Here is an 18,225-nt window from a genome sequence, read left to right as displayed (position 1 = left end):
TCACAGCATCAGTGGATTAGGGTACTCTTTCCCCCACATCCTTGTCGGAATTCATTTTTTGATTTTTGGATGATAGCCATTCTAACTGGGGTTAGGTGAAACCTCATTGTGTGTGTGTGTGTGTGTGTGTTGTAAGATTTATTTTATTTATTTTAAAGACAGAGTTACAGAGAGAGAGGAAGATACAAGGGGAGAGAGGTCTTCCATCTGCTGTTTCACTGCCCCAATGGCTGCAATGGCAGGAGCTGGGCTGATCCAAAGCCAGGAGCCAGGAGCTTCTTCTGGTCTCCCACATGGATGCAAGGACTTGGAGCATCTTCTACTGCTTTCCCAGGCACATTACCAGGGAGCTGCATTGGAAGTGGAGTAGCTGGGACTTGAACTGATGCCCATATAGGTTGCCAGCAGCACTGCAGGCCAGGGCTTTAACTGGGCTGACCCCATCACTGTTTTTTTTTTTTTTTTTTTAAATGTAGAAGTAAGATTATTAGAGTCAAAGACCTCTAACCAGAGTGACATGGAGGGGGGCTCCAATAGAAGCAAAACCTAAAGAGGCTGGTGCTACTGGGGTTTTTTGTTTGTTTGTTTGACAGGCAGAGTTTAGGCAGTGAGAGAGAGACAGAGAGAAAATTCTTCCCTCCATTGGTTCACCCCTGCAAATGGCCACCACGCTGCGCTGATCAAAGCCAGGAGCCAGGTGCTTCCTCCTGGTCTCCCATGCGGGTGCATGGGCCCAAGCACTTGGGCCATCCTCCACTGCCTTCCTGGGCCACAGCAGAGAGCTGAACTGGAAGAGGGGCAACCGGGACAAAATCCGGCGCCCCAACCGGGCCTAGAACCCGGGGTGCCGGCACCACAGGCGGAGGATTAGCCTAGTGAGCCCCAAATGGTGGCTGCTGGGGTTTTTAAACACAATTTTGGGGAAGAAAAAATTTGACATTCAGTTACAAGGTGGGGACAAAACCCATCAAAAGACCTGATTTGCAATCTTTTATCCTGTCTGGCTTGCTCATGATACAACAGAAAGAGCCATCAGAAGGATGGGTACCTAGTTTGCTTTACAGTAAATGGGAAGCTCAGAAGGAACCACCACTCCCTTGCTATTCTCATGATAAGACTGGAAGCTTTCAAGAAGTGGGCAGGCTGGGACTTTTGACCTTGCTAAAGATTTTGCACTCTCAGTTTCCATTGGGACCACCCTGACTGCCTGTTAACCCGTCTGACACCTCACATTTCATCCCCTCAAGAAGAACAGACTCTAATGTCTGTTAGCCGGACTGGGTGATGACCTCTCTGGCTGCTTCATGCTGAAAAGAGGCATCATTGGGAAGAGCAGCTGCCAGGTTCCAGCAGGAGATGGCATCACAGCAGGAGGTGGCTTCTCAGGGGGATGCAGTGCCAGCTTGCAGAAACTGCTTCCATCGGAGGTTTCATCTGCATGGCCATCTAGAATTTCACTCTTTCAAGTCTGGAGAACATGAATCTAACAAGCAGATTAAACTCAAAGGGTATAAAACAAAGGACAGAGTCATTATTAGAGGACCTAAGAAAGATGCTATCTAAACAATGAGCAAGTTTTTCCATTGAGAGGCAAATAGAAACTGACAGAAAGGGCCTGTTAATAATCAGATTGGCTTTAAGGCGTGCCCAGTTATATGAGGCCTGGACCTATTTATCTCTTCACATGGGGTACCAGAAGAGACATCATAAGGGAGGTGTGAACCTCCTCAGGGAAGGCACCTTCTTGACTTCCATTATCTAGCTGGCCTGAATAGAAGGCAGGTGGTATCTCTGAAAGGAAATTTATAGCCCTGCCTGCACTATTACTTACCCTCCTTGGCCATCCCTTAACAGTGGTGGTTACTTTGGAAGCTGGACTGAGTGAAGGGTTTTTTTCAGCTTAGAGCCAACATAGTCTATGGCTCTGACACAGGAGTCCTTTAACCCCAAGAGCAGTTCCATTTCCATTGACCCAACTCTTGGCTAGCAGAGCTGCCAGGGCTCTCCAAAAGCGGACTTCTGTGTCCATCTGAAGCGCTGGTTTTCCATGTCGAAAATCAAGGCCATTGCAGTGGACTGGTCTGTTGGGCCTCCTTGATGGCAGATCACTATGAAAAGCAACCATTCATTGGCCTGCCTATCTTTACATTGCTACTGCTGCGTAGCTTGCTCCTTTTCCTCCTGGTTTCAGGTAAAAGAGACCATGGAGGCAGCCTTTATGAGAATGCAAGTCAAAGGAGTGCTAAGTCCCATTCCTAATCTTTGGTGGCTTAAACTAGAAATCTGTAGTCACAGGCATGTTCTGATGGTGTTTTTTTCTGTGAGGTAGACAGTGCCTATGGGGAAATCTGTGTCCTCACTTTAACATCAAACATGATGACCACCTTATCTATAAAATTTGAAGTCATTAGTAAAACTTCCTTTCCTTTGGTTTGAAAAGGGAAGTTTTACCTGTTTACTGTGCTCATGGCAAAGTAAATATAGCTGGGAAATCATAATTTAAGCTATGTTATTATTACAGAAAAATGTTAGCCATCCCTTTTATAAGGTTTGAAAGATCAAACTACATCCTTGGGGAGTCCTTCAGTAGAGTCAGTTTCCCATCTTGAAGAGAATAGAGAAATGAGGGAACAAGTCAGCCTTCCCAGATTGCTTACTGTCAATAATTTAATATCAAATTAAACTTAGCAAGCAATTTTAAATAACATCTTATGAAAAACATTTACCAAAAAGTCCAGTGCCTTCTATAAATTTCAAGATAGGAGTACATGTATTGGGAAACATTGCTTAAATATCTAACACAAGTGTAACTTGTTTGACCAGCAAATCCAGGTACAAACATGTCAGTGACTTAAACATTTTTAGTTTCTTTCTACTAACAGATTTTTTTTTTAGTTGACAGGTAGAGTTATAGACAGTTTGAGAGAGAGAGAGAGAGAGATAGAGAGAGAGAGAGAAAGGTCTTCCTTCCGTTGGTTTACTCCCCAAATGGCCACTATGGCTGGTGCTGTGCTGATCCAAAGCCAGGAACCAGGTGCTTCCTCTTGGTCTCCCATGTGGGTGCAGGGCCCCAAGCACTTGGGCCATCCTCCACTGCCCTCCCAGGGGCCACAGCAGAGAGCTGGACTGGAAGAGGAGCAACCTGGACTAGAACCCAGCGCCCATATGGGATGCCGGTGCCACAGGTAGAGGATTAACCAAGTGAGCCATGGTGCTGGCCTCTACTAACAAATTTAAAACATCTGATACAGGGGTTGATTTAGATCATGTGAGCCTAAAAAGGTTTCTTTGATTAATTTAGCAATTTAAAATTATAAGTGATTTTTATCTATAATCCTATTAAAATGGAGCTCTTGATAAATACTCACATGTAGACATACAATATGTACACATGTTTCTTAAAATCTTTAGCTGTTTTTCCTTAAAGAATTACCATCAATTGATGAAAATTACTTCTTGCTGTTAGTAATCTGAATTAACCATGCTTTCTTTAAAGTTGCACATTATTGGCTTTATCTACTTACAAAATTCCCAAAGTATTGAATTCAACAGAAGTCAGGGGGAAAGAAGTCCTTTGGAACATAGAAGGATACATATAAACACACAACCAGCAATATTTTAAGTTCATGAGCAGTAAATTTGATTTTTAGTGTTTGGAGAATACAAAACTATGGATAACAAGAGACTTCAAATAACCAAGTTTAAAATTATAAACTCATTAACCAACAAGAAGAGGCACTTGCTTATTCCACAAAGTATTTTGAAAGAACCTGTAAGATTTTGTAAAAGCATTTATCCCTTTCAGGCCTCTAGGTATTTCTCATTAAGATAATCATCATGTTTGATTAACAACACAACAAGATCATTACATTATCATAACTTAAAATTTTGTACCACGAGATCTTGACAGTATCTTTAATATAATCCAAATAGCCCTGTTAGTTGGTGTTTCTTTAAAATGAAACATATCCATTGATATTTCCAGGCACCCAACTGGAAATATCAAAGTCCAAAGAATTTGGAACTTTGATTTTTTGATTTCTGTCAAAGATGCCAAGAAGGCTTAAAATATCTGGTTGAAACGGGATCCCTTAACATCATGACGTAATATGGACCAGATTTGATCATTGGTACAAAGCAATCACCCACATGCTTTAGAATAAGTATATATTTAAACAAACCACAACTGTTTTAAAACTCAACTGTTTTTAAACAATTAGAACTTAAAGAGAGATAGAGAATACAATAGATTGCTTCAACAGAACACAAAATCTGTGTCTCTTTGGTCATCCCAAAAATTTGAAATAAAACCTTAAATGTGAGTTAGCACTTGGAATTATCCCATAACTTGGAACAATTATAAAAGTCAGAACTAGGAAAAATAGCTTACTGGACCTAGTTAGAAAACTGACAGAGTCACCAGTTAGATAAAAACTATTAAAAAGAAGATGTTTCAGTTTTTAAACAGAATTTTTAAGACTATTTCAAAATATTTACTAACATATATGCATTGCAAAAACCTCATTGCTTTAACAGAGATCTGATTCTAGCTCTATGTAAAAATCTCCAAATAAAGACATTTTCTAAATAAATTGAATTTCAACCCTAGTTACATTCAAGCGGTGTTGAACTGTTTTCATATAGACAATTCATAAAAATATACTAGCAAACCCAAATATTTTTTCCATAGAATAAATGTACTGAAGTTTATACTTAGACAGGTTTATCTCATTTGCCTTTACCCAATTTACATTTAGCAATTATACATGGATGACTGAAGATGCTGGTATTATACATCTGTCTGAAGGTCAAAATTACAAAATACATTTATATGGAGTTCTGCTCCTCTTTATGAAACTCTAGCTATACATCAGTGACATTAAACCAGAGATTGCAGAATCCACCTTGGGAGGGGGCGGCTATAATAATCAATGATTACCTGTTGCTATTTCGGCCAAATCTGGTAAACCAAGTTACAAAACAAGTTTGGCAAGATATGATGCAAAATTTTTAGGCAGTGATCTTCCTAGATTCAAAAGAGAGAAATTTCTTCAAACCCAATGTCCAGTTACAGTTGAACCAAATTCTCATGATAAATTGTTATTTACCAAATATATCTTTATAGATTTTAATTGAACTTGAGTCTAGATTTCTTTTCACCCCACCCCCCCAAAAAATCCTTAGGCCAGCGAAGCCCACTCATCATCAGTCAGCTACTTGGGACTGCCTCTGAAATGAAAGGTTCAGGCAGCTGGCAGACAGATCCCAAGGGTGACTGTGGGCTAGGGGCTGATGTGCCAGGGACAAGAAGTGTACTGGAAATTGTTCACCCTTATGTTACATTTAATGGGAGAGGGCATCCATCAGAGCATATGGGCCCCCCTCCAGAGATTCCTAAGGAGAATCTGATAGGAGGCAGAATGAAAGTCAACAACCTACAAGGAGGCTTCTATAAGAGCCTGAAGAGGCAGGGTAGAGGGAGAAAAATTGGAGGCTCTGAAAAGAGACAATAACCTTATGCCCCAAAACCAAAAGCCAATACTGAAAGTGTTTAATCGTGGGGCTGTCAGTGAAGCCGGCCTCGGGGATGAGGAGTCAGGGCAGGAGGTGTCTCAAGTCCAAGACTTCATCATCTGGATTAAGCCATATATATTCAGTAGCATCTAAAATAGTTTGGCCTAAACCCCTGTGCAAAATTACAGCAATGGGGGCAATGGTCACCTGATAGAAACTCTCCTCTGCTGAGGATTAAACCTCAACAATAGTCAGCTATAACAGAGGACCCTGGTGGCTCACTAAATAGACCCAAGGACCCTGTGACACTCTGGAAAAGGATTTAATGCGTATTGGAGCATATGCAAGGAAATAGAGGCAAGAGGCCAGTTAGGAGGCAGAGTTCGGAGATGAGGAGTCAGAGCAGAGCAGTTGGCTGGTACTTTTTACAACTCACTTGGGCTAACTTCTCCATTCTCTAGCTTGTAACCAGGCCAGGTGGAGATGCAGAAAAAATGATGAGGCATTTTTCTTTAAAATCAGGGGTCAAAGAAATAAAGTAGATGATCTGCCTCCTGGCAAATAATAAGATTTTTGTATCATCCATTGTTTATATATACAAGGAGTCTTTAAAAAGTTCATGGAAATATATAGTATGAAAAATCCATGCATATATTTCAAAAATTGTTTCACCAAAATAAGCTTATCTTTTAATTACATTTTCCATGAATAGTTTGAAATACTCTCCTGTCACATTGTCTTTATCCATCATCCACTGAAGGACACTTAGGTTGATTCTATATCTTGACTGCTGTGAGTGGTGCTACAATGAACATAGGAATGCAGATATGTCTTTTACATTGGGATTTATTTCCTTTGGATATAAATTCATATGTGAGATTGCTGGATTAAGTAATTCTATTTTTAAGTTCTTGAGTATCATCCATACTGTTTTTAATAGTTGTTGTACTAATGTACATTCTTGCCAGAGAGTGCATTGGTTCCATTTTCTCCACATCCTCATGAATACTTGTTATTTTGTCTTTTTTCTGATTTGAGGTGCTATCTTACTGTGGTTTTAATTTGCATTTCACTGATGATTCGTACTATTGAACATTTTTTTTCATCTATCAGTGGGTCATTTGTATGTTTCCTTTTGAGAAATGTCTTCAGGATCTTTGCTTATCTTTTACTCAGGCTATTTGTCATCTTGATATTAAGTTATTTGAGTTACTTATATATTTTGCATATGTTGCATACATTCCCCAGTTGCTGGAGTTACCTCCAGGATCACCACAAAAGAGGATTTGACCTGTTTCTAGCTGAGTTGACAGGTGTGGCTTTCTCCAGGTTGCTGGGAAGCCTCCTGATGGGTTACTTCGTGGGTTTTTGGGCAGGCTGTACTGCCATTGTCGGCAGCTAAGTGGGGTTGATACTGAATCAGAGATCCTGCTTCAGGAATCTCCAGCCGAGTCTAAGACCTTCACACCTGTGTGTGGGGTCTTGGGCAGGTGTGTCACCCAAATACATTCCCGAACAAGGCATGATCTCAGAGATTGCAACCCAGAGAGTCAGGAGCCAAATTATAGATCTGTTTCATTATCCACATAGGACCTAGGTTAGCCTATGTGGCAATGATGGGCTCGTCTCCTTTAGGTCCTTCTGTAGGCAAGACTTGTCTCAAGTAGTAGCTGAGAGGAGCTGGTGCTGCTTTTCAGGGCCATTTTTACTATCAGCTGTAGGACGTGGATTGCTTGGCCTGCCAGAAAGTCAGGGTGGGTATGCATCCCTCCTGTTCCCTATGAGGGCAGAATTTGGACTGACCCTTAATTTATCAGCACTTGGAGAGTTCTTGTTACTTATCTAGATGCTTTGGAATTTAAACATAATGCACAGAATTTCTGCCCTGTGTAAACCTACAGTTTACTTGGAAGAATAAAATAATACCTGGAATGTTTAGTATACATTTTAATTCCTAATATATTTTAATTGCTAAATTAGATATAGAAAGAAAACTCAAGGTCACAAGAAGAATCGGAACCTTGCCGTATGGTCAAAACTCAAGAATGAACATTGTAAGCAAGCAAGCTCAACCAGAGAATTGGGAGTTTAGGTTTGGAAATGTATACAGGGTTAACTCATAGGTTAAGCAAAAACAAAGGAAGAGACTTTTGATTTGATGCAATAATAAAAAGAAATCCACCCAATGTAAAACTCAAAACATTCTAATATTTCCTTGATAATTGGTCTGCTGATATTTATTTATTTAGAATATTTTGCATAATTCATCCTTTCCATACCTAATGCTTTTGATTCTTCACTTTATGTCTATTGTCTCTTGTAGTCACCTAAGCAAAGTTCAAGTATGTGTATACCTCATTGCCTATACCATACATCATTAAACAAAATCCAATGGACCATTGGTCTAACCTAGTTTAAATTATGCTATACTATTTAGTATCCCCTTTAGAATCAAAAATTTCTGTTTTCTAAAGAAATAAAATTTCCTAAGTGTATTCACTACTTATGGTGCTTATGGTCAAAACCTTTAACTCTTGATATTTCTTCCAATCAACTGTTCATTACTGTCTTAAACAGAATATGCAAGACCTATATTTATTATGGAGCAGGTTACTTACATCAATATTTGTGGAATTTTTCAGCTTATGAAATAAAAGAATCTATGAATTCAAGGGACTAGGTTATGAAGATGCTTGTTTTGATTAAATAAAGTCACTTTATAAAAATTATTTTATTCACTTTGCTAGTATTACTATTTGTATTTGTATTAGTATTTGCTAGTGGCAAAATGATTACAAAGAAATCAACTTGTTAGAGTTTCAGCTGTATTTGAAGCCTAAAATCCTTATTCATGAATAAAAGCATTGAAATAATTATTTTGGTAAAGTATCACCTCAAATAATGTATTATTGTTTCACCAAGAGTATCACCTTTTTAATAAATGTACTAAATGGAGAGTCCCTTATTGAGCTCATATGTGATTTTTCTTAATATTTACCTAAAAATGTGACTTAAAGAGAACATTTGTGTCATGCTTATAACTTGCATTACTGGCTGGGCACTCTGAGAAGTCAAATCACTCCAGATATTTTAAAATTCTTCCTCTAACAAGAAGATAAGCTGTCTTTCTCTGGTGACAAAGGGGCAGATGGTGGCTCTTAGTAATGTGAGGATTTTGACTGAATGCCATGAATTCATACTCAAGTATAGGGACTGATGTCAGAGATTTGTGTAAAGATTGAATCATCAAAATGAATGGAAAATTTAAACTTGCCTGAAGAAGCTAAAGATGCTTCCTCTGGAAGGATTGCATTGCTAAGCAATGAGTCGTTCAAATGTCATTTGAAGGACTAACAAGCCCACTACTGAGGGCTTTGAAAAAACTCCCATCCTAAAAATGTAATATATCTGGCTTTTTTTGTTGTTCAACTTAGTAAATTTTATTGAGTGGCTGGTACGTGGTACATTGTGCAAATTTTTTGATTAAATAAACCAGATAATTATGAGTTGCAAATAAAAATAAAAGAAGGGGCAGGCATTATGGTACAGTGGGTAAAGCTACGACGTGGATCACCTGCATCCCATATTGGATGGTTCGAGTCCTGCCTACTCTGCTTCAGATCTAGCTCTCTGCTAATGTGCCAGAGAAACAGCAAAAGATGGCTCAATACTGGAGTTTCTGTCACCTTTGTGGGAGAACCCAATGGAGTTCCTGGAACCTAACTTCAGTCTAGTCCAGTCCTAGCTGTTGCAGTCATTTTGGGTGTGAACTCATTTTCTCTGTCTCTCTGTCTCTCTCTTCCTCTCCCTCTCTCCTCCCCCTCTTCCCTCCCCTCCCCCTCCCCTTCCTTCTCCCCCACCCTTTCTCTGTCATTCTGCTTTTCAAATAAATATATTTTTGAAAAATTTTAAAAAATTAAAAGATGCTACAAGATGAATGTCAGACTGATTAGTGTAATCAGTGTGAATAGTCACTATGGAATTTTTGTGTTTAAATATTTGCTTCTAATAAACATAGGTTTAAAATCAGCAAAATGCAAATCTCTAACACTTATTCTTAAAATCTATATATAATTTATGCTTATTGAGTTCCAAGTTTTAGTTTTTAGAGGTTTTAGACTTAGAGGAAAGATTGAATTCTTAGGATTTTGCCAGCATTTAGGAAATTAAGGACTGAAAACCGTATCTTGTCAAAGAAAAATTGCACCACAGAGAGTTAAACAGACAAAAAAAAAACTTTATTCAATATTATTGCAATAGAAGAGAAAGACAACTCTGCTAAAACAAAAAGCAAAAAGGTTTTGAAACACTGGGGCAAGCCAGGAGGTAAGTACTGAAGGTGTGTGGAGTGAGGTTGGCCAGTGAGATTTAACTGTCTGGGCTTACAAATTGCCATTTATTGTTCAGGTTCCTTTCTTCGCACAGAGATGGAAACATACAGGCTCCACCTCCATCCTTAGTTACAGCTCAAAGAAATTGCTGGGTCCTTGCAACGACACTCCTAGTTTATAAAATTGGCAAGATAGGGTAGGGAGAATCACTATGTTCCTAAAATTGTATTTATGAAATACATGACGTTTGTATACCTTAAATAAAAAAAAAAAAAAGAAAAAACTGGCAAGGGCTAGAAGGTTTCCATGTCAAAGGGACAGGGAAAGAATTTTACCATTGCAAGTTTCCTGAAGTAAATGGCCTTAAAATAGGGAAATCAGAAACCTAGAGTCTAAAGTCCATCAGGATGAGATGAACATTGAGGCTATCTTGGTTTACCCTTCACTCATTAAATTGCATAACATTGGCAATATTTGATCATTTTTGGATTATTAACACAGCAGGTGCATATGACTTGATCTAAGATCCTGAAATACAGTTTGTTTCTATGCTTTTACATTCTCAAGAAGAAAACACTCTGAGATTTGATTATTTTTTATAGCCCTTGTCTATACTCTTGGGGAACAGTAGTTTTTCTGCTTACTACTTGTTGAATTCTTTATTTAGTAGAGCATTAAGCTTGTGATTATAAAGTAAATTGAAAGTTAAAAAAAAAAAAAAGCAGCAGCAGCAGCTAACAGTTGCCAGTATTGTGGTGTACGAGATAAGCTACTACCTGTAATGCAGCATCCCCGTGCGGGTACCAGTTCATGTCCCTACTTCTCTACTGCCAATCCAGCTCCTTACTGATGTGCCTAGGAGCGTAGCAGAAGTTGGTCCAAGTATTTGGTTCCCTACACCACTGCAGGAGGCCCAAATGAAGCTCCTGGCTCCTGACTTCAGCCTGACCAAACCCTAGCCATTGTGGCCATTTGGAGAGTGAACCAATGGATGAAGATTTTCTCTCTCCTCTCTCGCTCTCTCTCTCTTTCCTTCTCTCTCTGTGACTCTGCTTTTCAAATAAATAAATCTTTTTTAAAAATTTCAATAAAAAAGAAGCAAACAAATCTGGAATTGTGGTCCTTTAATTTTACATTTTTCTTATTCCAAAAAGGGATGTAGGAGAATTTTTGATGTATTTACATAGATAGCATATATGTGAGAGCATATATTTGTCGCTTTGTGTGTTTATCAAAAACAGCAAGCTTAACGTTGTCAAAAAGTGAAAAAGAAGTTAGCAGAGGTCTTGGGTAGTCCTTAAATGTCACAATTTTTTTTTCAGATCTTCCCACATAAGTTTATACAAGGAAATAAATATAATAAGTTACAATAATATTCCTGGGATAAAAGTAAACCAGAAATTTAGGTTAATAGTTTTTCTGATATTGAAACCTAGTGCAACTTTATTCTTTGAGTGCTCATAAAGGCAACATTTTTGTGTTGGTGAATATTCCATTAAAGCAGATAGCAGATTCCATAGCTTGGTTTTTGACTTCTTCATTTATTATTTTCTTTAGTGGCATCTTTCAATGCAAATTTTGGCAAAATTCCAAAGTGTAATTCAGTAAAAGCAATTTGATTAGGTATCAAATAATGATATTTAGTTACACAATGACCTAGAGATAGAATTAAGCATATCTAGAAGGATGAATCACATCAGTTTATATTTCTTTATTGTTGTTGTTCTGATAGTTGAATCCTTGATAAGAATTAGTCAATATAGATTATAAAAATTTGAAGTTAACTGGTTGACAGAATTTGGAGTGCCCATGCCTTTGACAGATGTCAGTATATATACTTTAAAAACTAACCAAGGACAGGATAGATTGAAAGCCTCTTTTAGAATGATTCAGGACATGGATCTTCATAGCTGCTTATTCCACTGGCAGGCCAAAATCATTCCCATGGTCAGGGCCTACCAAAATTAGAATCCATTGGAATCATGGTGTTTCTCTTTTCCCCTATAATCACTTACATGCACTTGTACATGGACAACAATTTTCATTGTGTATATTATTTTCATCTTTTTCATATGATAGCTTCTATGTTAGTGATTTTTTATGTGTAAAGACTGTATTTTGTTAATAATATTCTTAGTACTTAGTAAGAGACTGGTAAGTTGTAGGATACAATATTTTTTGGCTTACGAATTATATCAGTTAAAATTGGGGATGGGTGTTTTGCTTAGTAGTTAACACTGTGCTTGGGTTGGCTACATCCTGTATTGGGTTTCTGTGTTTGAGTCTGAGCTCCACCCCTGATTCCAACTTTCTGAAAATGTATACCCTAGGAAGCAGCAGTGATGGCTGAAATATTTGGGTCCCTGCCACCAACATGGAGTTCCTGGCTCCAGGCTTCAGCCTGGCCAAGCCCCACACCACCTGTTGCAGGCATTTTGGAATGAAGCAGTTGATGAATTGATGGGAGATATTCTCTTTCTCTTTCTACTCCCCATCTCCCATTCCCTCTTCTTCTCCCTCTATCCATCCCTGCCTCTCAGAATAAATACACTTTTAAAAGTAAATAGGCTGGCCAGCGCCGTGGCTTAATAGGGTAGTCCTCCACCTTGCAGCGCCAGCATACTGGGTTCTAGTCCCGGTCAGGGCACCGGATTCTGTCCCGGTTGCCCCTCTTCCAGGCCAGTTCTCTGCTATGGCCCGGGAGTGCAGTGGAGGATGGCCCAAGTGCTTGGGCCCTGCACTCCATGGGAGACCAGGAGAAGCACCTGGCTCCTGGCTTCGGATCAGCGCGGTGCGCCGGCTGTGGCGGCCATTGGAGGGTGAACCAATGGCAAAGGAAGACCTTTCTCTTTGTCTCTTTCTCTCACTGTCCACTCTGCCTGTCAAAAAATAAAAAATAAAATAAATTTAAAAAAGTAAATAGGCTGGCGCTGCTGCTCACTAGGCTAATCCTCTGACTGCGGTGCCGGCACCCCGGGTTCTAGTCCTGGTTGGGTCACCGGATTCTGTCCCGGTTGCTCCTCTTCAAGTCTAGCTCTCTGCTGTGGCCCAGGAAAGCAGTGGAGGATGGTCCAGGTGCTTGGGCCCTTTACTCGCATGGGAGACCAGGAGAAGCACCTGGCTCCTGGCTTGGGATCAGCACAGCGCGCTGGCCTTAGCAGCCATTTTGGAGGTGAACCAATGGAAGCAAGACCTTTCTCTCTGTCTCTGTCTCTCTCTCTCTAACTCTCCCTATCAGAAAAAATTAAATTATAAATCAAGTATGTAAAATTACCAACAAATGTGGGCTGACTTGGAAAGGATATTTTTCTCTCTCTCTCTCTCTTTCTGCCTCTCAGAAGGTACCTCTGTTCCTGGTATCCCTGGAGTTATCATATCTGTCTTGGACATCCTACATTGGGATTTATTTATATGAAAGCAAAAATACAGTCTTTTCTAAGTCATTATTTAAAAAAAAATTAAAGGGCTTGTGGCCAAATCTAATGGTAGTAATTTCATGTGTATCTGCTATAGAAATCCTTCCCAAGCTTCTACAATTGGAAGGTCTTCTGGTGAATGCCTCTTCTAGAACACTGGCCCTTTTCATTATAATTATGTGTTCTATACAAAACACTCTTTGAGGAAAGGAACAGTCTTTTATATGTCATCCATTTTTATTTCTGAACTGTACCCAGAAAAGCATAAGAGCACATAGTACATGCTTTTTTTAATTTATTTTTTTTATTTGACAGATAGAGTTAGACAGTGAGAGAGAGAGACAGAGAGGAAGGTCTTCCTTCCGTTGGTTCACCTCCAAAATGGCCGCTATGGCCAGCGCTGCGCCGATTGGAAGCCAGGAGCCAGGTGCTTCCTCCTGGTCTCCCATGCGGGTGCAGGGGCCCAAGCACTTGGGCCATCCTCCACTGCCCTCTCGGGCCACAGCAGAGAACTGGACTTGAAGAGGAGCAACTGGAACTAGAACCTGGCGCCCGTATGGGATGCCGGCGCTGCAGGTAGAGGATCAACCAAGTAAGCCACAGCGTCAGCCCTGCATAGTACATGCTCAATAAATGTTTGTTTAATTTAACCTGAACTAGACGTTTAAGTGCTAACATAGTACTAAAGAATTAACTGGGCCTTAGGAGAAAACTCTTGTTTAAAATCACAGGGCAGAGAAGATGTTCCAAAAAAGTATATGGAAATGTTACATATACAGTGATTTTTACCATGTAATTCAATATCAGTTCTGAGTCCTTCAGATGTGGTACTGAATGATGTTTTGCTATACCTTCAATGTGATCAAAACTTTTACAAGCAATATTTAAATGTTTTGTTATTTTTTTTACGAGAGAGAGAGAGAGAGAAACTCTTATCTGCTCGTTCATTCCCCAGATGCCTGCAACAAACAGGGCTGTGCTGGGGCGGGATCTGGAAGCTAGGAGCTTAGTACAGTTCTGCCACATGAATGGCAGGAATGCAAGTGTGTGGTCTGGATTAGCAGGAGTTTGTTAAGTCATGAGCTGATATAGAACATTGGTTATTTTAACCCCTAGGCTGAATACTTGCTTCTAGGGACTTGTTTTTCTAAGTAATTTGCCATGGGCCAATCAGAATCTTTGTTCTGATCCTTTTATCACATATCACAGGAACATAAAATTGATTTTGAGACATAACCTTATGGAGAAAAAAAATTGATGCCTCTGGTAACACATTCTGTTCTTCCCCTCCATTCTGTGCTTTAGGGAATAAACATTTTACTAACATTTCAATCAATTTTTAAAGATAAAGCATTCAGTATATCATGTGATTATTTTCATTTTGTCTTTGGTTTGTGATATGTCCTATATTTAAGAAAAAAGTATATTTTCTTTTGTATGTCTTATAGCATGACAGAACTATTGGCCTGGATGAAATAAATCTGACAAGGTATCTGGAAGAGGTGTGAATGATAACACTATATCCCTTTTCTTTACAGGTCATCTTAAACCCCAAGTACCTGATTAGCGCATCATTCCAGTTGCAAAGCTGAAACTGCCAGGGGTTTTATCTACTTGACCTACTGATTTCCGATTTTGAGATCAAGGGAAGACTTCTTTACACGCTGCTGCGATGTCTGTATCTAATCTATCTTGGTGAGTGAACGACTTTCTAAAGTTAAATGCAAATGCATGTTCATCATGAGCAAAATTTTGTGAGAGAGTTGTGCTGTCAGAACTTGGGCAAAAGGAGAACTTTAGAAATCTGGTTTATAGAGATTATTGTCCTATGTTAGATTGAAGAAAGTAACCTAGAGTTAAAAGGTGGGCATATTCAGTGCTATGGTACCTGAGAATCTGGAAAGGGTTCAAGTTGCACACTGAATTCCAGCAACATTCAACAGCTGTTTATGCAGCACACCCCAGCAGGGAGAGGAGTAGGGATGAAGTATCCTTTCAATATTCCTTGCTACTAGAGTAGTCCCCTGTACAGGGCTAGCATAACTCTAAGCATAGCTGTAAGGGTGGGATAGACATGTGCCTGTCAGTACTTATTTCCTTCAGACTTTGCATTTCAACGAATCTACCCAATGTAATGGGATAGAACTCAAATCAGGAAGAGAAAATTGCTTTATGGATACATATCTCTAAATAACTGGCATTCTGAATAATCTTTGACTTTCAGTTCACATTTAAAAGCTGCTTGTAATTTTAAAAAAGAAGCAGAGTGTAAAGTTGTTTTTTTTTTCCTAGCAAATAATCAACTTTCCGATGGCAATGAAAATCAATATTAGTAGTGATGAATTCTAAACCATTTGTTTGAACTTGATATTTTTAATATAAGTGCTGTTTACTCAGATTCACAGTATTTGATAAGTGCATGTAGGAAATCTGATGATCTCATCCATTTCCTTAAGATCTCATTTCATTTGGGGTTAGAAATATAGATTGCATCAGATTGAAGAGTCACTTTCTGGTTCATCTTAGTTCTTTAAATTTATTTTTTTTAGTTAAATAAGTAGTTTCTTTAGTGCAAACAAAAACATTATTTGTTTCAACTTAGAGTAATATTTCTGAAGGGCCTAATTTTTGTAGGCTCCTTTTAATATATCCTTGGATACTTAGGCCTGCTTGCTGGGAATCTCATTTTGCAAATTACAGGAGCTAATAATTACTGGAGCTAAAATATATCTTGAAACAAAAATGAAAAAGAAAAAGCATTTACATGATCAATTATAATTGCATAGAACTTCCTTTTTATATTATTGGTCAAATAAAGTTATCATTGAAATTTAAAGAAAAATTAATTCCTATAGAAAATGTGGACTCTATTTGAACCTTGGGAGAAATTGACACTTTTATTTATAGGAATTATACCTATGGTAAATATGTGTTTGGGACATGAATCTTCAAATTGCATGCAGCATGCCAAAGAAAGTGGAGAGGGGACAAGGAGGGGGAGATTAAACTAATAAGGTTGTCTTATCTCAAGAGGGGATGTGATGTGGCATGGTGGACAGTCACCACGGGACAAAACCTGGGGGCCTGTCCTCTCTGCATTGATGTGATGTGATGGTTAGGTTCAGGGCTATCCTAAATGGAGTGAGCTCCACAGAAAGAGAGGTCCTGTGCCCAGCTGTGTGGCACAGCACTGAGAATGCAGTAGATGTTCCAGAAGTGCGTGCTGCAGAAATAACAGGAAAATGGCAAAGCAAGTAACTCAATGGTAAAACCATGTTATCCTTCTCAAAGAGAATTTAAAATTTTGGGAGTATAGAATTCATAGATCTGAAATTTGTAAGAATTATTTTCACATCACTGGGTCAATTTTTACAAAAATATTCTTGGATATTTTCGTTCATCAGTACCCTTGATTCTGGCTATAACTAGTGTTCCACATTAGCTTCCCATGCAAATACCTTGTAATTTATTTTGCTAGTGTCACCACACCATGCAAGCTGTGTGGTGCTTGACATCTCCATTCTTCCTAGTAGCGTTTGAGCTGTCCAAGTGCTGGTAGAGAGAGACAAAAGAAAGTAAATCTAAGATATGCAAAGTGAGCCACTCATTTTTGTCACTGACACTTGAGAAGTCATTAGCCTTCTTTTTCCTGTTAACCTTTGGAGGCTTTCTGTGTTTACTAAATTTCTTATCTATACTTTGATGAGCAGTATCTTGTACACATTTGAATAGGGATGCATAATAACTCAGTTCTGTGCAGGAATTCTTCACAGAGACACATTAACTCAGTGATATTATTATAGCTCATGACCTCGCTCTGTGTTTTGAATCCCATACTGAGACAGGGAAATACTGACTGTCACTGAAAGCCAACTAGATTGACAGATCATCCATCTAAGATAAAACAAGTGATTCTTTGTCCATCCTGATCGGCGTGTTCTCTGCCGATAATGGGGGATTATGTGGTGTCTAATTGGGCAGTTTGTCTGATGAGGACCTAACCCTAATGCGGAATGTTCCATGCTTCCACAAATGTTCAGCAGAACCAGGGCAGGGTTCACCCGGCATGATTAGCTGTCTGTAAGGGATGTATCTGGCAGACATCAATATCTGCCTCTAAAGACAATTTCCTTACTGCTATGAGTTAGAGTGACACTCTCTGGGTTTTCCTTTGTGAGTCATCCGAGTTCCATGTTGGTCAGGCTGTCCTCTGCTTGGCTTTCTTGTTAAGGTTAGCACTGAGTTGAGAGTCCAGACTTACTTTACTCTGCAAACAGTTTGGTTTGCCCACAATGACATTGTGTATATTATCTAAACAAATCCACGTGTTGATTTTAAAATTCAACATCAAGGCTGAATGTGTGTGGAAGTGTGCCCTTTGTGATCCCCATATGTAATATACCCAAATGTAATGGAATAGAACTCAAATCAAGAGAAAAATCCTATGTGGATACATATCTCTAAATAGCTGGCATTCTGAATAATCTTTGATTTCAGTTTGTGTTTAAAAGCTGCTTGTAATTTGAAAAAACAATCAGAGTGTAAAGTTATTTTTTTTTTCCTGGCAAAAGATCAACTTTTCTATGGAAATGAAAATCAATGTTAGGAGGAATGAATTCGAAGCATTTGTTGATCTTAGGAATTTAGAAAATGTGGCTAAGATACTGTATGACATATTGACAACTATCCAAGCCATACTTTCAGCTTTTCAATATCCAGTATAAAGACATTTTCTTTTTACATATTGGAAAGCACTGCCTAGTAATGACAGGTATTACTTTTTAAAAGCATATAAAATAATTTGGCTCTTTCATGCAGAATCTCTAAAAGAAATAGAATCTAGAATTTCCCAAGTTTCTGAGAAATTGCTGTCTCACTCAGAAAAAGGAGCAGTAGGAATTGATTGTTAACAGTGACATGGAGAGATAAACAGATGTACCATGAATCTTCGTGTTTAGCAAGTG

At 38.8% G+C, this 18,225-nt stretch overlaps 1 protein-coding gene across 3 annotated transcripts in view; it reads left to right on the top strand.

Moving 5' to 3' along the window:
- Nucleotides 1–18,225, top strand: part of OXR1 (oxidation resistance 1) — a 485,930-nt gene that overhangs the window by 62,181 nt on the left and 405,524 nt on the right. For all 3 annotated transcript variants that reach the window (XM_062188116.1, XM_062188113.1, XM_062188114.1), the window contains exon 2: nucleotides 14,800–14,956. In XM_062188116.1, coding sequence (XP_062044100.1) covers nucleotides 14,934–14,956 — 23 coding nt within the window. In that variant the 5' untranslated portion in view covers nucleotides 14,800–14,933. The remainder of the gene's footprint in view (nucleotides 1–14,799; nucleotides 14,957–18,225) is intronic.

The sequence above is a fragment of the Lepus europaeus genome, chromosome 4 (genome assembly GCF_033115175.1).
Source record: "Lepus europaeus isolate LE1 chromosome 4, mLepTim1.pri, whole genome shotgun sequence".
Lineage (NCBI taxonomy): Eukaryota > Metazoa > Chordata > Mammalia > Lagomorpha > Leporidae > Lepus > Lepus europaeus.
This window is presented reverse-complemented; position numbering and strand designations above follow the sequence as displayed.